Below are 17,901 nucleotides of genomic sequence, written 5' to 3' on the forward strand. Positions count from 1 at the left end.
CAGCAACAAGGTCCTGACAGGACGCTGCGAGGCAGTTGAAGCTGGGGCTGAGAGCGCAGTGAAGTGCTAAGGCCGGAGCTGTACGGCTGGCAGGCAGGGCTGTGACTCAAACCAAGGGCAGTAACTCCAACATCAATACTTTTAACTAGCAGTTTATGCTAATTCTATAAACTAGCTTTTCATTTTACTCTAAATTCTGGAAGAGACTAAATAAAAATGAGAATTCTCTACTTGAAAATCTCACCAGGAAAAACTATCAGTAAGTTATAAAAATAAAGTTGAAAGAGAGATAATGGCTTGTTGATGGAAAAACATATTACTTTCATTCACTATGTGGCTGTTTCTATTTAAAACCAGGAAACCTTAAGTTTAGTAAATATTCTCAGGAAAGCACATGAGCCATTACTCTGTCGACCTAGCCCATCACTTTGTTCTGTCTTCTGTCATTTCTGACTCTAAAAATATAGTGGCACCACCGTCTTTCTTTCCATAGGCATCGCCCCAGGCAAAGCTGCCATCACGTTAGTCTGGGTGACTGCAATTTCTTTTGTAAGTGGTTCTTCTGCACTTTCTTTCTTGTTCCTCTTGTACTCTCATTCTGTACACGGCAGCCAGAGCGGTGTATTTTCAAAGTGTTCTGTGTTTTTACTGTTTTACAACAGAATGTGTCCAACATAGGATAGAATTGCCAACTATTCAGCTGTACAAAAGAGGGCATGGTGCTTAACTACAAACGGAAAACATGATTTTTGAAAAATAAACACTTAAACACAAGATATGATTCCACCAAAAGGCATTATGCCAAATGATTTTTAATTTGCTTAGCCCGATCTTTCTCTTTTATAAGCCTTCAACGGAACATGATTATTTTCCCAAAGCATTCCTCTCAAACCCCAAACTAAAACTTAACATACGGAATCTTTAATTCTAGTCATTGTCCAATGGATCACCATAGGCTCCATTTCTAGTGCTTTCCCTGGTAGAGGGGAATGAGGTAAGTATATCATGAGCACCTTAACACGTTTGTTCTGTCTTACTGGTCTTTTCTCTCTGAAACCTCACACAGTGAGTGGCCTATATAAAATCCGCAATAAATATTTGTTGAACATTATTAAATGAATACAACATTTGGCATTTTGTAGCAATGATCTAAAATTTTCTAAGCAATGAACTAGAAGCTTCAATAGAGTGCTCCTGTACTGTGTGTAATCATAGATTTTAAGATGTGATTTTTAATTTTTTCTCTAAGGTACTGATTTTCTTTTTCATTCTTGACAGCTGATTATCAACACTGCTTACTCATAGTGTATTTTCCCTTTCATCTAAAAATGTCAATGCTCTCAAAGTTTACCTTGAAGCATGACCAAGGACTTTCGGAGTGGGCTGTTTTCTTTCTGGGTGTTTGTGAGTTTTTGTTTCAGAAATTTTATTTTTGTGCACAATTCCTCCTTTGACAATTCTGCTAAAGGCTCTTCATCCTCACTGGAGCTCTCACCCAGCAAAAAGGCATTTCCTGAATATGGATCTCTCTAGAATACAAGGAAGTCATAACAAAAGAGGTTTCAAAGTACTTCATAACGGTTTATTCCATGTTTTGTGCACAGCAGGCGCTTAATCAGACCTACAGATTCCGGCTGTCCCAGGCACGTCCTGGTCCGGGAGAGGAGCTGGGCCCCAACTGGTGATCCAGCCTCAGCTTTGTCTTCCGCTATCCGGGGAAGCTCAGAATAAGGGAAGACATCAAAGTTTCATGCACACGTCTCTTGCAAAACAGAAATCAGGAATCTGATTTTCTGCCTAACTTCTGTGAAAAATAGCAATCAGCCAGACCACCATATGAACCTTTGTAACTCATGCCTATCCTCCATTTCTCCCCTAACTCCTCATTCATAGCTTCTCTGCTGAGACTATGTCATGAGGCCGTTTTGGGGGTTTATTGCATCAGATAAAAGGAGACAGAACATTCACTTAGAACACAGCATTCGTGTTTACCTTTTAGTTTTAAAAATAGCCATTAAGGTCAACGCAGGACGATAGTCTGAAAACTTCAGCATTTGGGTTGTAAAACCCAGGCTGTATTGAGACAGAAAAGAATTCTCTTAAATTACTAATCTGGAAAATTGGAGCATAGAATGGAATTTATAAAGACTTACCTAGAAGCCTGCAGTATCAAGTTATTAAAAATAAGCTTTGGAGTAGAAGAGATAAAGGCAAGACAAAAAGAAAGTTTTTTTTCCCTGCTGCACAGGAAGGGAAAGGGTGGCTGGTGTAGGTGGAGGAGCCTTGGGATAAGGAACTGGAATGGCAGGAAGTCAGATTCAAGGGTCTTTGTGCCTCCTGCCCCAGTCCTTGGTGGGTAGAGAGATGGACCACAGGGGTAGGGATACACATAGAAACATCCAGATAAATGAGGGGCAATCCCAGAGCAGCAGGACTCTCCTCTCTTGTCAGTGCATTAAAAAAACTATAAACCTAAAGAGGCATGTTTGGCATAACCTCAGGACAATATGGTGCCCTGCTGGGTCATGGATCAGAAATCACCAAAATTGGTGTCTAGATGAATGGACCGAGACAGCATCCAGACTTCCCAGAGCTCATGCAAAGCAGCGAGGGAATCCAAATGGTCCCTTTGTCCTGGTCAGGAAACAGGTAAATGCCAAGGAAACTGGAAACAGAAATCATTTAGTATATAGACAGGGAGGCCACAGGGTGCTGGATCCTTGTAGAAGATGGCAGTGGATGCCAGATGGCAAACTTCAGCAGCCAGGGCCAATGGAACTCCCAAAGCACCTAGGACTACTGGCTGTGTCTCAGCAGTAACACTGTTGGACACCTAGAAGCCAGGCAGGGAAGTTTGAACGTCAGCAGAAGGCCAGCTACCCTCCCCAGATGCTGGGACGACAGGCAAGACTACTGGGAACTTGAGTCACTTTCCATGAAAAGAAATAGAAAGCTGGGGGGAGGGTAAGAATCTAGGATCTATTGAGGTTTAAATCCTGAAATGACTGAAATTATACTGGTAGATCATAGGGACTTTTAATAGAACACTAACTGTAATTCCCTGCGAATGGACAAGTTCAAACTTTTTTTTACGTTCTTTTCAAGCAAGGGATGGAGAATTGAGAGCCACATGAGATCAGTTATAGAAAATACAATTACATTTTTGTATGTTTGTAATGCATACATTCAACCTCACTCCTTATTTTATACACAAAAATGTGTATTAGTATATATTTCATTATTATATATGTGTGTATGTGACATATATATAATATATATAATGGTAATGAAAATTACTATTATCATATATGGGTAACTAATATACTCAGATATATAAATCCTAAAGAAAAACATGATGGATTTGATAAAATAGAAAGGAAGTTTTTTTTAAAAACTGAAGGATGCCTATTGTGACCATAGTTTGTGGAGTGTAATTAGAAAAAAATCAGAATGTGTGGTCAGGTTCTTGCTACTTTTAGCAAGTTCCTACAAGAAAGAAAGAAATGAGACCAAGCAAAAGCTAATCCATTTGTAAGCATCAATGGAAGAGATAAAAGTTAATAGACAAATATCAGATTAGGAAAAGATATTTGCAAAATCTACAACCACAGGAGACTAATTTCTACAATAAATGAGGAATTTGTCAAATCAACAGGAAACCCATCAGAAGGGAACAGACTAAGAAATCCAACAGGAAAAGATAAGAACACAATAGAAAAATGGACAGTAGCAGAGACTGTTAGCTTTCTCCAGGTATTTGTTCTCCCATTCTTTCACAGTGATAGGTTTTAGCTGGGAAGGTAGCTGCCAGCTGAAGATTACATTTCCCAGAGTCCCATGCAGCTCAGTGGGACTAAGTTTCCACCAATAGAATCTGAGTAGAAGAAGCAATGTGTATTGTACCACTACTGGATCATGACCTTCCCGGGAACGCTCATGTCTTCTCCTGGAGGTAGGTAGATCAACAAGGTACGGGGCACCTCAATATTGTGGAACTGCCATAGCAACCCTACACTGCTCTCGCTGTTGTGTGAAAGGGAACTAAGCTTCTATCTTGTATGAACCAATGTTATATCTGGGTCTTTGTTACAGCCTTTGCAACATCTGTCATCACTATGCAGATGTTGGGACGTGACATGTTTGAATTACTTAGAGGTCAGGTTTGGGGCAGGTTTGGGGCAAAAAGGGCATAGGTACAACATGCTGGAAAGCCCCTGACTCTTGTTAGACCTTGGTGACATATTTGGTGAAACTGTCACCTTGAACACCTTGGAAGGCAGACCATGTGCTTACTGAGCGTGGAAAAAGAAAAATGCTGGAGCATATCAGCGACTTCTTCTCAGGGCTAGCCAGCTGGCAGAGATGAGAGGCTGTCTCCTTCCATCTGCATTTGGAATGCAGCTTGCAATCTAAATTGACTGAATCGAGTAATGTTAAATCTTCAAGGTTTGAAAAAGCCAGTGACTTCTCCATCTAAATGGTAGGATGTAGTACTGTGATCTCAAGGCTTTCTCAAGAGTTTCTCTTCAGGTGTTCTCTGCCAGATACTGAGATCCATCCCAATGGTAAGGATCAGATTTGGTGTGTTATCTTCAAGATTTTGTTTCATAGGACCGTTAGAAAACTGCCGCAGGTCACAGAGGAAAGAGGCTGAGCACATATGACCGCCTTGTCATAATAAAAGAGGAGAGTTTTCAGGCTTTTTTATGACCAAACAAGATTTTGGCTGTAGATACTTACAATGGAACCAAACAGAAATAGTTTGGAAAGCTATTAAGTTTTTGAGGAAATTACATCACTAAAGAAATCACAATTCTGGCCTGCAAGGTCATGTGACTATTTTGCCCCTCAAGGAACTACTGGGCCTCCCACACCTGCACCAGAAAATTGAAACAGGATGTCATTTTCTCCCATCAATTGTCAAAAATATGGAATATGGATATAAACACCAAGTGTTGGTAGGGAAGTACAAATACAGGAACCCCTTATGCACTGTTCCTGGGCACATAGACTGATGTGGAAAGCAATCTAATAGTATTAGTTAAATGAACTAGAAATGAACTTATAAGCCATAAACTGTCCTTCAATATGAAAGGGAAAAGAGTTTCTTTATTCCAGAGAAATTCTCATACTGTTTCTTTAAGGGACATGTATGAAGGTATTTATTTTGTCATTGTTTCCAGTAACAAGATACTAGAGGCAATCTAGGTCTTCATCTTTGGAAGAAAGGATAAATAAAATATGGTGCTATGCAATAGTTATACACAATGAATTAGATGTATAATAGCAAGATAGATGTTAAAAACAGTGCTGATTAAAAAAACCAGAAGTAGATTAAGGTGTGTACTATGATCCCAGTGTCCTACTAAATGATGTATCCATAAGGTTGTACAGTGCAGCATGATTTGTAAAAAGGAAAAGAGTGGAAACAAGCCACACACATCATGGGGGACTGGTTAAATAAATAATGGTACATAGACATAGTGGAATAATATGGAGCTCTAATAAAAGAAATTTCTTCATATACTAGTGGAAAGATCTCCAGAATATATTAAGTAGAAAAGCAAAGCAGAAAGCAGCATATCTTGTCAGTTATATTTTGTGCAAAAGAGGGGATAAGAATATTTGCTTAATTTGAATAAAGAAAGACCTGGCAGGATAAACAAGAAAGCAGTAAATGTGGTTACCTGTATTTGGGGGGTGGGAGGTGGGAAGGGTAAATGGGAGCCGGGGATGTGAAGGAGAGTTTTCATCACTTACTTAAAAAAATATATATGTATAGTTTTTTTATTTTTTGATTATTCAAGAAAGCTTTATTTTAGATTTCCGACTCTGTACTTGTGCCTTAAATACTGTCACAATTTTCTGCTCCTCTTTCAGAAAAGCTCTCTTGTCCTATCGCAGACACATTTAGCACACATGGAACCACCATAGACCCTGCTGACATGTTATTTTTATTTTAGACAATGTCATAAGAACTTTAGGTCACAGCACAAATTGCTCGAAGTTGGCCCAGGCACATGCCACGTGCGGATTTTGGTGCCTTCCCAACCTTCTGGGTATAAAGGTAAGTAATTCTATTAGGGTGAGGACAGCCTAGTTTTGTTAGTGGCTGTATTACCGGACAGCCAATGATGGTATGTCATATGCACCATTCTGAATGTCTCTAGACACCATCCCCAGAAGACTAAAAAATATTTTAAGCCACGTGAATACATAGTGTGTATTTTAAAAATTAGAATATATGCACATAAAACAATACATGTATTACAAAGACACACAAGTAAAAAGATACAGAAAAAACATATTGACAACTTGTCCAAAGCATAGAAGAATGGGATGGGAAATTCAGATTAAAAGGAATAAATACATTTAAAAAAAAATAGGAAAAGGCCCCTGCCCAAAACAGTGATGATGATGGGTCACCAAGTGGAATAATTTTTTTAAAAAAGCAAGCAGTAAATCTTAGAGAAGAGGTATTCCAATTTCTCCAGTGTTTTTTTTTTTTTTTTGAGGGAAAACATTTTCTGACAGTTTGCTGTCAGATCTTTAATTTCTCAGAATATCAAGGAAAGTTTGAACAATGGCATCATTGGTCATACTTAAACAGAAGCAGGTAAAATGTCTTTGAGTATCTTTCTAACTCAACTTGTTCAACATTGAAAAGAGAACATGAACATGAACTTTTATTCCCTCAGCTGAATAAAGAATTAAAGAGAAGAATAAGTTAATAGAAGAAGAGAAAGTACTAATAAATTAGGAAAGTAATCATGGAATTATGCAAGAGCTAGATCACAAAATTTTATCACAAAACAGAACACTAACCTGTCTTTTGTCCATGTCACTGTTTGCATTCTCTGAATCCATTGTGTCTGTTCTTTTCCCCTTTCCTTTTCTAAGAGCTTGGGTATTGGTAATTTCATCTGTTTGCAAGATCTTCTGCATTTTCTCAATTAGTTATCAAAGGTTTTCTGAAATTGTAGGATGAGGGAATAACCATGTAGCTGATGCTATTCTGGACATAGCCCAAAAGTTAATGTTTTTCCTTAAAAGCAAAAATAAAAAGTATGTACATAATACAAACATAAGTTTCATAATAGCACTAGCCACTCAAATAAACTTAACCACTTTTAGTAAATGTGTCTTATCATACTTTCTCCCACTAACCACTTTAGTACACATTTTCATTTGATTTCAGTCTTTCAATTCCACCACCATGAAGATATCAAGTTTCCATGATGTGACATGCAGTGAACTGTCATTTACAGTTCAATAGTGTAAACTTTTTCCATTTTTACAAGTTTTTCTTGTCAATCAGTTATAAGGAGTCTGAAGAAAAAGGTGGGAACATTATAAATTAATGCAAACTACTTCAGAGTACTGAAGTTATGTATCTTTAGGAAAAAATACATTAATAATAGCAGATCTAATTGGGATCAAAATATTCCAAAGGGAGGTCAATAAGAATTACTTAAAAGTTTGTTTTGTTTTTCTCTGAAAACTCTCATGTTTTGAGATGGAAGTAAATTTAAGAATTGCACCACAAAGAATGGGTAAAACTGTCTCCAAGGCAACAATACATTTCATAAAACTTTTAAGGGATAATCAGTTTTCAAAATTGATAAAGCAGATGATAATTCTTAGGTAAAATAGGGTTGAAATTTACCTTTGCTATGGTTTTAGCATCCTTATTACTTGCATAATGTTTTTTTCATGAAAAGACTTTTAATTATAAATAATATAAAACTTTACAGAAAGGACTGAGTATAAAGAAATATGTGGACTGTTAAGCAGAATGTAACATATGTCCTTACTAAATTACACGAAGTATTTCTTTTAGAAAACATGGTTCTTTTACCTATTTTAAGAGAGGTTCATATTCTCTAATCCACTCATAAAATAATATTTGGGATGGTGTTGCTGAAATTGCTTGTATGACACATGGCTCTGGATTGTCATATCTGACTCATAGAAATCAGAGATTTAGTTAATATCAAACTTCATTAATAATTTCAAAGATACAAGCAGCCAGGAGGCACAGGCAAAGTAGGGAGAGGTGTAGGGCGTCCTGCAGGCTTTGTAGGTCCTTCCTTCTTACACCTTATAGGTCCTCTGTGGTCTGGAATAATAGGTGAGACCTCTGAGGTTTGAGGGTCACTTCACACAGGGGGGAATGTTTAAGTTGTGACACAGCTCCATTTAATACCTCAGAGTTGTATCGCTTGCATGACATTTTCTAGGGAGTTATAAATCCAAAGATTCCAGGCTTGCCATAAGCAATCCTAAATCAGACATATACAATTGAGAGCATTCCATAAATAAAAATTCTACTCCTAGCAAATATCATTAATTTATTTACCCAGAGCAAGGTCAACAAACATTTTCTGTAAAGGGTCACATAGGAAATATTTTAGGGTTTGCAGGGAGAGAAACACAGTTGAGGATACTATGTAGGTACTTATCTAGCAAGAGAGAATATTAATTTTTACATAATTTTTATTCATAAAATTGAAAATATACAAACAATAATTGAGAATAACTTTTTGTAAGACAGGTCTACTAAAGAGAATGGAGTTTAAAAAAAAAACTAACCTCTTGTTTAGTTTGGGTTTAAAGTGTTCCCTACCATCAAAAGCAATTGCAATTGCTCATTAGTTAATGCTGACCTAGATGAGATTTTACATATTCATCTTTGGAAATGTGTTTCACACTGATGTACAGCCATATGCTGATATTAATACATAAGCTTGTAATTTTCTTAACTGAGATAAAATTCGTATAATACAAGATTCACCATTTTAAGTGTATGTTCCGTGGTTTTATTAAGTATGCTCACAATACTCTACAGCCATAACCAGGGAAGTCCATGTCTCCCAACACTAGATCATAATTTTAACTGGACATATTCTCCCTTAGTAGACTCTTGTAGCCTTCTATTAAACTCTTTGATATTGTACTATCACATTGCAGATTAATTACTTCCAATTAAGCTTTTGTAGAAGCTCCTCAGTTGCATGGTTAAATGTACTTAGAAATATGGAAATTTCCTTTGTATTTGCATTGAAGTCTGAAAGACAATGTTGGAACTGTAATTTGAACTTCAAAAATATATCCAGTGCATACGGTCTAACACCATACACAAAGTAAAGATGAAATGGATTAAAGACCTAAATATAAGACATGAAACCGTAAAACTTTTAGAGGAAAACATAGGCAAAAATCTCTTGAACATAAACATTAGTAATTTTATTCTGGATACACCTCCCTGGGCTAGGAAAACAAAAGCAAAAATAAACAAGTGTAATTACATCAAACTAAAAAGCCTCTATATGGGAAAGGACACCATCAAGAAAACAAAAAGGCAGCTTACAGTATGGGAGAATATATTCATAAATGATTTTTCTGATAAGGGGTTAACATCCAAAATATATAAAGAACTCGTAAACTCCTCAAAACCCAAAATACAAATAATCCAATTAAAAAATGGCAGAGGAACTGAACAGACATTTTTCCAAAGAAGAAATACAGATGGCCAACAGGCACATGAAAAGGTGCTCCACATTGATATTCATTAGGAAAATACAAACCAAAACCACAGTGAGAAGAACAACAAATGCTGGTGAGGATATGGAGAAAGGGGAACCCTCCTACACTGCTGGTGGGAATGTAAACTAGTTCAACCATTGTGGGAAGCAATATGGAGGTTCCTTAAAAAACTAAAAATAGAAATGCCATTTGACCAGGGAATTCTACTCCTAGGAATTTACCCAAAGAATATAATTTCTCAGATTCAAAAAGACATATGCACTCTTATGTTTATTGCAGCATTATTTACAATAGCCAAGATATGGAAGCAACCTAAGTGTCCATCAGTAGATGAATGGATTAAGAACATGTGATACATATACACAATGGAATACTATTCAGCCATAAGAAAAGAACAAATCCTACTATTTGCAACAACATGGATGGAGCTGGAGGATATTTCGCTCAGTGAAATAAGCCAAGGAGAGAAAGACAAGTACCAAATGATTTCCCTCATTTGTGGAATATAACAACAAAGCAAAATGGAAGGAACAAAACAGCAGTAGACTCACAGACTCCAAGAAGGGACTAAGGGTTACCAAAGGGGAGGGCTGGGAGAGGGCAGGTAGGGAGGGAGGGAGAAGGGGATTAAGGGGTATTATGATTGGCACACATGGTGTTGGGGGGATCATGGGGAAGGCAGGGTCGCACAGAGAAGGCAAATAGTGACTCTGTGGCATCTTACTATACTGTTGGGCAGTGACTGCAATGGGGCATGGGGGTTCACAATAACATGGGTGAATGTAGTAATCACATTCTTTAATCATGTAAAACCTTCCTAAGAGTGTATATCAATAATGCCTTAATAAAAAAAAAAACTACAGTGAGGTGTCACCTCACACCAGTCTGAATGGTCACTATTGAAAAGACAAGAAATAACAAGTATTGGCAGAGATGTGGAGAAAAGGTAACCCTCTTACACTGTTGATGGGAATATAAATTGGTGCAGCCACTATGGAAAGAAGTATGGAGATTCTTCAAAAACTAAAAATGGAAATACCATTAGACTCATTAACTCCTCACCTAAGAATTTACCTATAGAAAACAAAATCCCTGATTTGAAAAGACATATGCACTCCTATGTTTATTGCCATATTATTTACAATAGTCAAGATATGGAAACAGCCAAAGTGTCCATCAGTGGATGACTGGATAAAGAGGTGGAACATATACACAATGGAATGTTCAGCCACAAAAAAGAAAGAAATCCTGCCATTTACAACAACATGGATGGAGCTGGAGGGTATTATGATCAGTGAAATGAGCCAGGTGGAGAAAGAAAAATACCATATGATTTCATTTTATATGTGGCATCTAAAAACTAAACAAACAAAACAGCAATAGACTCATAGACATTGAGAAGAGGCTGATACCATTGTGGAGGGCTTGGGGTGGGTGGATGAAATGGGTGAAAGGGATAAAGAGGGACAGAATCTCAGTCATAATATAAAATAGTCACAGGGATAAAATTCCAGCATAGAGAATATGGTCAGTACTTCTATGATATCTTTTTATGTTGACAGTAATTACACTGGTTGGGGTGAGGATTTAATAATGTATATAACTGCTCAATCACTCTTTTGTATACTTGAAGTGAAGTTAATATTGTTTATCAGCTATATGTCAATAAGAAAATATATCCAAAAAAGAAAAAAGAAAAATATATCTAGCGCAAATCTATGTGGGGATGAACATCTCATTTGTTTCAACTTATGACAGTGGTGGAAGTGTATAATGCAACTTGACATTCACTTATGAGTCACACATTACTTGCTGAAATGCCTTTATCTCAGTATAAGTTTTGCATATAAGTACTTTTTGTCTTGTAATTTATTAATGAATTCATTAAGAAACATTATCAAATGTGCAGTGAAAGCTAATTTCTATTAGTCATTCAGTGTTCCATAAGAGCACTTGAAGGCAGTTCTCATTCACAAAAATTTCAGTCTTGGCTCTGAGCTCAAACATTTGCAGCAAAACTTCACTACTGCTAAGTTATTGAAATGCTGTATAGCAGGACAAGTTAGAATACTTGACTTCTATTTTTTGAAAAAATGTATAGAACTGATGAGGTCAAGTCCACAAAAATGAAGTTTACCATAGACACTATTTTATTGTTTCATTTCTACATAATATTTTCAGAAGTTACCAAAGTGACCTTAAAATTTATATGGAAATACAAGGGATTTAGAGTGGCCAAGATCATCTTGAAAAAAGAAGAAATGTGGACGACTCACACGTCCCAACTTCAAATTTTAACACAAAGCTACAGTAATTAAGACAATGTGCTGATATCAGGATAGACATATAAGTCATTGAAATAGAAGTGAAAGTCCAGGAATATGCATCTATGATCAATTGACTTTTTACAAGGATGCTGAGAATTAAATGAGCAAGGAAGAGTCTTTGCAACAAATAGTGCTGGCCAATCCAAAAGAATGAATATGCAAAAGAATGAATCCTATTTACACAATACACACAAATTAACAAGAAAAAATGTACATTTAGATCATAGACCTAAATGTAAGAAGTAAAACTATAAACTCTTAGAAGAAAACAAGGGAGTAAATTTGGTGATCTTGGGTTAGGCAATGATTTTATAGATATGAAAACAAAAACATTATTTTCACAAATGAGATCATCAAGGAGGTAAAAAGACAACCACACAATGGAAAATATTTGAAAACAGGTCTCATAAAGGACTTGTATATAGGATATATAAAGAACTCTCACAATGAAATAATAAAAAGGACAATAATCCAATTTTTAAAATAAGCAAAGGATTTAAGCAGACATTAGTCTAAAGAAGATATACAAATAGATGATAAGCACATGAATAGTTGCTCAATATCATTAATCATTACAGAAATGCACATAGAACTATGATGAGAGGACACTTGATGTCCACAAAGATGTCTATAATAAAAAAATAGAAAGTAACAGGTCTCGGTAAATATGTGCAGATATTTGAACCCTTATACATTGCTGGTAGGATTGTAAAATGGTTCGGCAGTTTGGCAGTTCCCTAAAAAATTAAACATTAAGTCACCAAATGACATATCAATTCTACTCCTACATCAATTTATGCAAGAGAAATAAAAACATGCATCTGCACAAAAACTTATACACAAATGTTCATAGTAATATTTTTCATGATAGTTAAAAAGTAGAAAAACCCAAATGTCTATCAACTTATGAAGAGATAAAGTGTAGTGTATTCTGTCAATGAAATGTTACTCAGCAATAAGAAGAAATTAAATGCTGATGCATGTTAACACATAAATGAGCCTTGGAAACATTATGCTGAGTGGAAGACACCAGTCACAAAAGACTACACATTGCATGATAACCATTTATATGAAATGTCAGGAATGGTCAAGTTTATAGAGACAAAATACATTAGTGGTTTCTTAGGGATGAGAGATTGGTGGAGGAGTGAGAGTGGGGGATGAATGGATAAAGTGTTTCTTGTAGAAGGGAGAAAAATGTTTTTAAAAATTGAATTTTACTAAAAAAATGTTAGTAATTGTTACACAGCCCTGTGAATATACAAAAAAGAAAAGTGCACACACATTGAATTGTATACTTCAAATGGCGAATTGCATGGTGTGCGACTAATATTTCAATAAAGGTATTTTTAAAACCATATATATGTAACAACCTTAGGAGGCTAATTTAACTTCCCCATGATTACATAGTTAATGAAAGGCACAGCTGGGAAAAAACAATAAATCATATATAACTGTTCCAAATATTTTCTGCAAAGTACCTGTTGACAAATAGTCAAATTAATAACTATAGGCTTTAAAAACATTGTATTTTCACAGGCTTTGTAAATTTGCCCAACTAATACTTTTCCTGCTCCACACACATTTTTACCACCATAAATTATAACACATCTTAGTACATTCCACCTCAGGTTGATCTGAATTATTTTCTCAACTTCTGTGAAAGTATTGTCTCCCGTAGTTTTTTCACAGACTACTTAGAGAGTCGAATTTGTCAGTCACTCTAAACTCAGCAATTATTTCCCAAATAAACAAGAACAACCGAGCAGTATCAATAACATCTGTTGACTCATCAAGAGCCAAGAAAAACTCAAACTCATTTGCCTTGTTTTTTAATTGATTATTATGTTGCTCCCAATGTCCTTGATTCTTTAGGGAACTGTTTTTGCTGAAAGGCTAATAGTCTTAAGTAAGTTTATGTTTTTCTGGGCACATGTCCTCAGCTACTTCAATCAAGCTTTCTTTAATTAACCCACTATTGGTAAATGGCTTTCCTTGCTTGGCTAACATATGAACCACTGGGAAATTTATTTTGGTTGCAGACTCATCTTCATTTTTTATTTTTGTGTAGAAATTCTGCTGTGATGAGATATTTCATTTCAAACTTTCTAGATTTTCTGACTGTTGCTGTCCTGAGTTGGGAATATTGTGATGAGTGCTTAGTTTAGTAATGTTGACAGATATCATGTGCTTTTAACACGGCTATAGTGTCACTATAATAAACACAATGCTTTGCCATCTAATTTGATAACAGTCTCTGCTTTAAAATCTCGAAGTCCAGTTTTCTTTCCTTTTTTCTTGTTTTGACATAATTGGCATGCACTGGTAGTAAAAAATAAATAAAATGCCATAGCATTACAATATGCATAACACTACAACACTGCCAAGTTATTATAACTGAATTACTGTGATTTGTGGTGCAATGAGCAGCAGTACAAAGTGAGGAGATTGTCTCATATAGTCTCTGTCAGAGCTACTCAACTCTGCCCTCAGAGCCCAAAAGTAGCCATAAGCAGTATGTAAACACACAAGTATGAGTGTGTTCCAATAAAACTTTAGTTATGGTCTCATTTCGTACAAAGACTAAAGTCGACTTGCTCACCCAGAGTTTCTTATTTCTGTAGTCCTGCTCAGACCGAGGGCTGCAGATCTTCCCTTTGCCCCTCCAGATCCCTTCTTCAGCCATCTCTACTCTGCTCCCTAAGCCTGCAGGTTGGCTATTTGGGCTCCCTTGCCCTCTTCCCATTGGGTTCAGCCAATGCAGTGTACAAGCAGATCAGAGAGAGGGAGGACAGTGAGTTAAGAGAATTTATCCTCCTCCTTCCTCTCCTGTAGGGTTGCCTCAGATTTTCACAGTAGCCTTATCTATATGACCCTCTCCTTTCAGGTTGAAAATACCCACTTCCTTTCCTCTCCATTTGAGTCTAGGGCTGGTAGCATTTCCATTTTGACTAGCCCTGAGATAGAGCACTATTCCCCCCAGCTTCCCTGTACCTGGAAATTGGAATGGGTTCTCCCCTCCCCCAAAATCATATGCTGAAATCCTGACCATCAAAAGTGCGGGTATTAGGTGGGGGATCCTTGGGGAGGTAATTAGATAATGATGGGACGGACCTCATGGATGGGGTTAGTGCTCTCAAAGAACAGGCTTCAGAGAGATCCTTAGCCCCTTTGGCCATGTGAGGACAAAGAGAAGTGGGCAGTCTGCAGCCCAGAAAAGGGCCTTCACCACAATCCAATCATGTTGCCACCCTGACCGTGGACTTTTAGCCTCCAGAACCGTAAGAAGTAAATTTCTGTTGTTTGTAGGGTATTCAGTCTCAGGTGTTTTGTTATAGTAGCCTGAATGGACTAAGAGACCAGCCACACGTTATCTTCATCATCTTACTACACTCTTTATGGTGCTCCTGAGCTGGCAAGAAAGCCAGGTGCTAAATGACTCAGCCTCTGTCTTCACTGTAATTAGGCAGTGTGACTGGCTTACTTTCATTTAGATGTGTTCAGGAAGAAGACTTCTACAGCAGAGAGGTAACAGCACAGAAAGCAGAGGCTGGGAACAGTGGGAGATAATCTTCATCTGCTCCACAATGTCCCCTATTGTCTATGTCATGTGTGGAGCTGTCTGAAAGTTTGCACGAGAAAAGTATATGCAAAACTCAGAGGGACTCGGCAAGTTTTCCTACGGTTCAAGGGCAGCCAGAATCATTTCTCAGAAATAGCAGTTTTTGTGAATATTTTCTCCTTGGCTACTGTTCTGTTACTACTTGTTCCCCCCACCCCCAGCTCTTGATATTTATGTGCCTTTTCCCCATTTGTCAGAAACACAGATGCAGAGTTAAGCCTAAAGAAGAGTAAGAATCAATTAAAGTTCTATTTTTAAGATAACTATACATCATGTAAATCATCTTCCACTTCACATTTTCTCGATTAATGTAGAACATTCTATTCATTTTGAAAGTTGAGGGCAAGGTGAGATCATTATGCTTTTTGCTCTAAGTAATCATATTGTATAACATTCGTAAGTTCAGGCCAATTTTTAAAATTCACAAAATGTGATAATTCTGATGCAAGAATCAGTGTGTATAAATAAAAATGAGGAATGAATCAACTTTCCAATAATTTATCTTATCAACTATAACATGCAAGGACAAGCTAATTTCTCTTTGAAATATCTGCCCCATTATACCCTATATTAATATGACATATTAATATAAAGTGGTTACCATCTACCAATATCTCTATTAATTTTGTACTTTTATAGTTTCAGAAGTTTAGGTCTAAACATAATGTACTGAGTCACGCACTGCAGATAATTTACCTAATAAATCATCTTACGTAGCTTGCCTCCTCACCTACTACCAATAATTTTCTTTTTTTTTTTTTTTTTTTAAATAATTATTTTTTATTGAAGGGTAGTTGACGCACAGTATTACATTACATTAGTTTCAAGTGTACAACACAGTGGTAGAACATTTATATACATAATTCTAGGCTCCAGCTATCACCCTACCAAGCTGTTACAATATCTTGACTATATTCCTTATGCTATACATTACATCCCGGTTACTTATTTATTTTACCATTGGAAGTCTGTCCTTTTTTTTTTTTTTTTTTTTGTGAGGGCATCTCTCATATTTATTGATCAAATGGTTGTTAACGACAATAAAATTCTGTATAGGGGAGTCAATGCTCAATACACAATCATTAATCCACCCCAAGCCTAATTTTCGTCAGTCTCCAATCTTCTGAGGCATAACAAACAAGTTCTTACATGGAGAACAAATTCTTACATAATGAATAAGTTACATGGTGAACAGTACAAGGGCAGTCATCACAGAAACTTTCGGTTTTGCTCATGCATTATGAACTCTAAACAGTCAGTTCAAATATGAATACTCATTTGGTTTTTATACTTGATTTATATGTGGATACCACATTTCTCTCTTTATTATTATTATTTTTAATAAAATGCTGAAGTGGTAGGTAGATACAAGATAAAGGTAGAAAACATAGTTTAGTGTTGTAAGAGAGCAAATGTAGATGATCAGGTGTGTGCCTGTAGACTATGTGTTAATCCAAGCTAGACCAGGGCAATAAAACATCCACGTATGCAGAAGATTTCTCTCAGAACAGGGGGGGTGAGGTTCTAAGCCTCACCTCTGTTGATCCCCAATTTCTCACCTGATGGCCCCCCTGTGACTGTGCCTGTCTTAGGTTGTTCCTCCCTTGAGGAATCTTACCCGTCTCTGGCTAACCAGTCATCTTCCGGGGACATACAGGGAAATGTGAAGTTGGTAAGTGAGAGGGAAGCCTTATTGTTTGAAAAGGTTAGCTTTTTAGTTCTTTGCATATTTATGCCCTGTGGCTTCTATGCCCAGCATTTGTCTTGAGGTATCTTTACCACTTGGAAGAATTATGATACTCGGTAAATTTGATATGAGGCACGAATTCTATTTAAGGGTTGTAATTAGGAAGGAAGAAGAAAAGCTATAGAAGTAGCAGGCAGAAGAAAACATGGGAAGATTGATTATTTCTTTGACATATCTTCTTGTAGAGTAACTTCAGCATGTATAGGTTTTAGGCTACTACTTAAATTGCGCACACACATTAACATAATAGGAGTATAGTTACATAACCAAAGCATATCTGTAATTACCAGCCATCTCCAGTGAAACCAAGAAAACCAGTTAGGCACCTTAGGCATTTGTGAAAACTTATCTATGATATGGTGGATATTGTCCAACTGAACTTGAACAGTCTGAGAGAACTCAGACAAATTAAAACAACCCATTCCTGGGGAATGGTCACATCCCTTATGTTCTTTTAACAGTAAATAGTCTGTAGTTGTAAGACTTTGGAGCGCTACAATTTGCACTTCTCCAAATTCTTGGTTGAGTTCCAACAGTATAGATCCAGTCAAATTTGTTGTTTTACTGTATGCACAGGCCAGCTTAGATATCTCCTTCCTCATTCCCATGGCAAGTCCAGGAACTGGGGGGATGAGTGCATCTACAGCTGTAGCAGTGCG

At 36.8% G+C, this 17,901-nt stretch overlaps 2 protein-coding genes across 4 annotated transcripts in view; one reads left to right on the forward strand and one right to left on the reverse strand.

Annotated features, from left to right (window-relative positions):
- The window catches only part of LOC118928364 (unconventional myosin-VI-like), a 72,448-nt gene extending 71,056 nt beyond the window's left edge, over positions 1-1,392 (forward strand). For all 3 annotated transcript variants that reach the window (XR_008994394.1, XR_008994393.1, XM_036917451.2), the window contains one exon: positions 4-1,392. Coding sequence is in view for 1 of the 3 variants with exons in the window: in XM_036917451.2 (XP_036773346.2) it covers positions 4-39 (36 nt within the window). In the remaining 2 variants the exon portion in view is untranslated. The remainder of the gene's footprint in view (positions 1-3) is intronic.
- LOC118928360 (BEN domain-containing protein 6-like) lies at positions 1,254-8,852 on the reverse strand. Its single transcript, XM_036917446.2, has 2 exons — positions 6,826-8,852; positions 1,254-1,529 (listed from the first exon to the last, which is right to left on the reverse strand). Exons 1-2 carry the CDS (start codon positions 6,943-6,945, stop codon positions 1,341-1,343), a joined length of 309 nt encoding a protein of 102 aa, XP_036773341.2. The 5' UTR covers positions 6,946-8,852; the 3' UTR covers positions 1,254-1,340.
- Positions 8,853-17,901: the final 9,049 nt, after the last annotated feature.

Source organism: Manis pentadactyla, chromosome 16 (genome assembly GCF_030020395.1).
Source record: "Manis pentadactyla isolate mManPen7 chromosome 16, mManPen7.hap1, whole genome shotgun sequence".
NCBI classification, from domain to species: Eukaryota; Metazoa; Chordata; class Mammalia; order Pholidota; family Manidae; genus Manis; species Manis pentadactyla.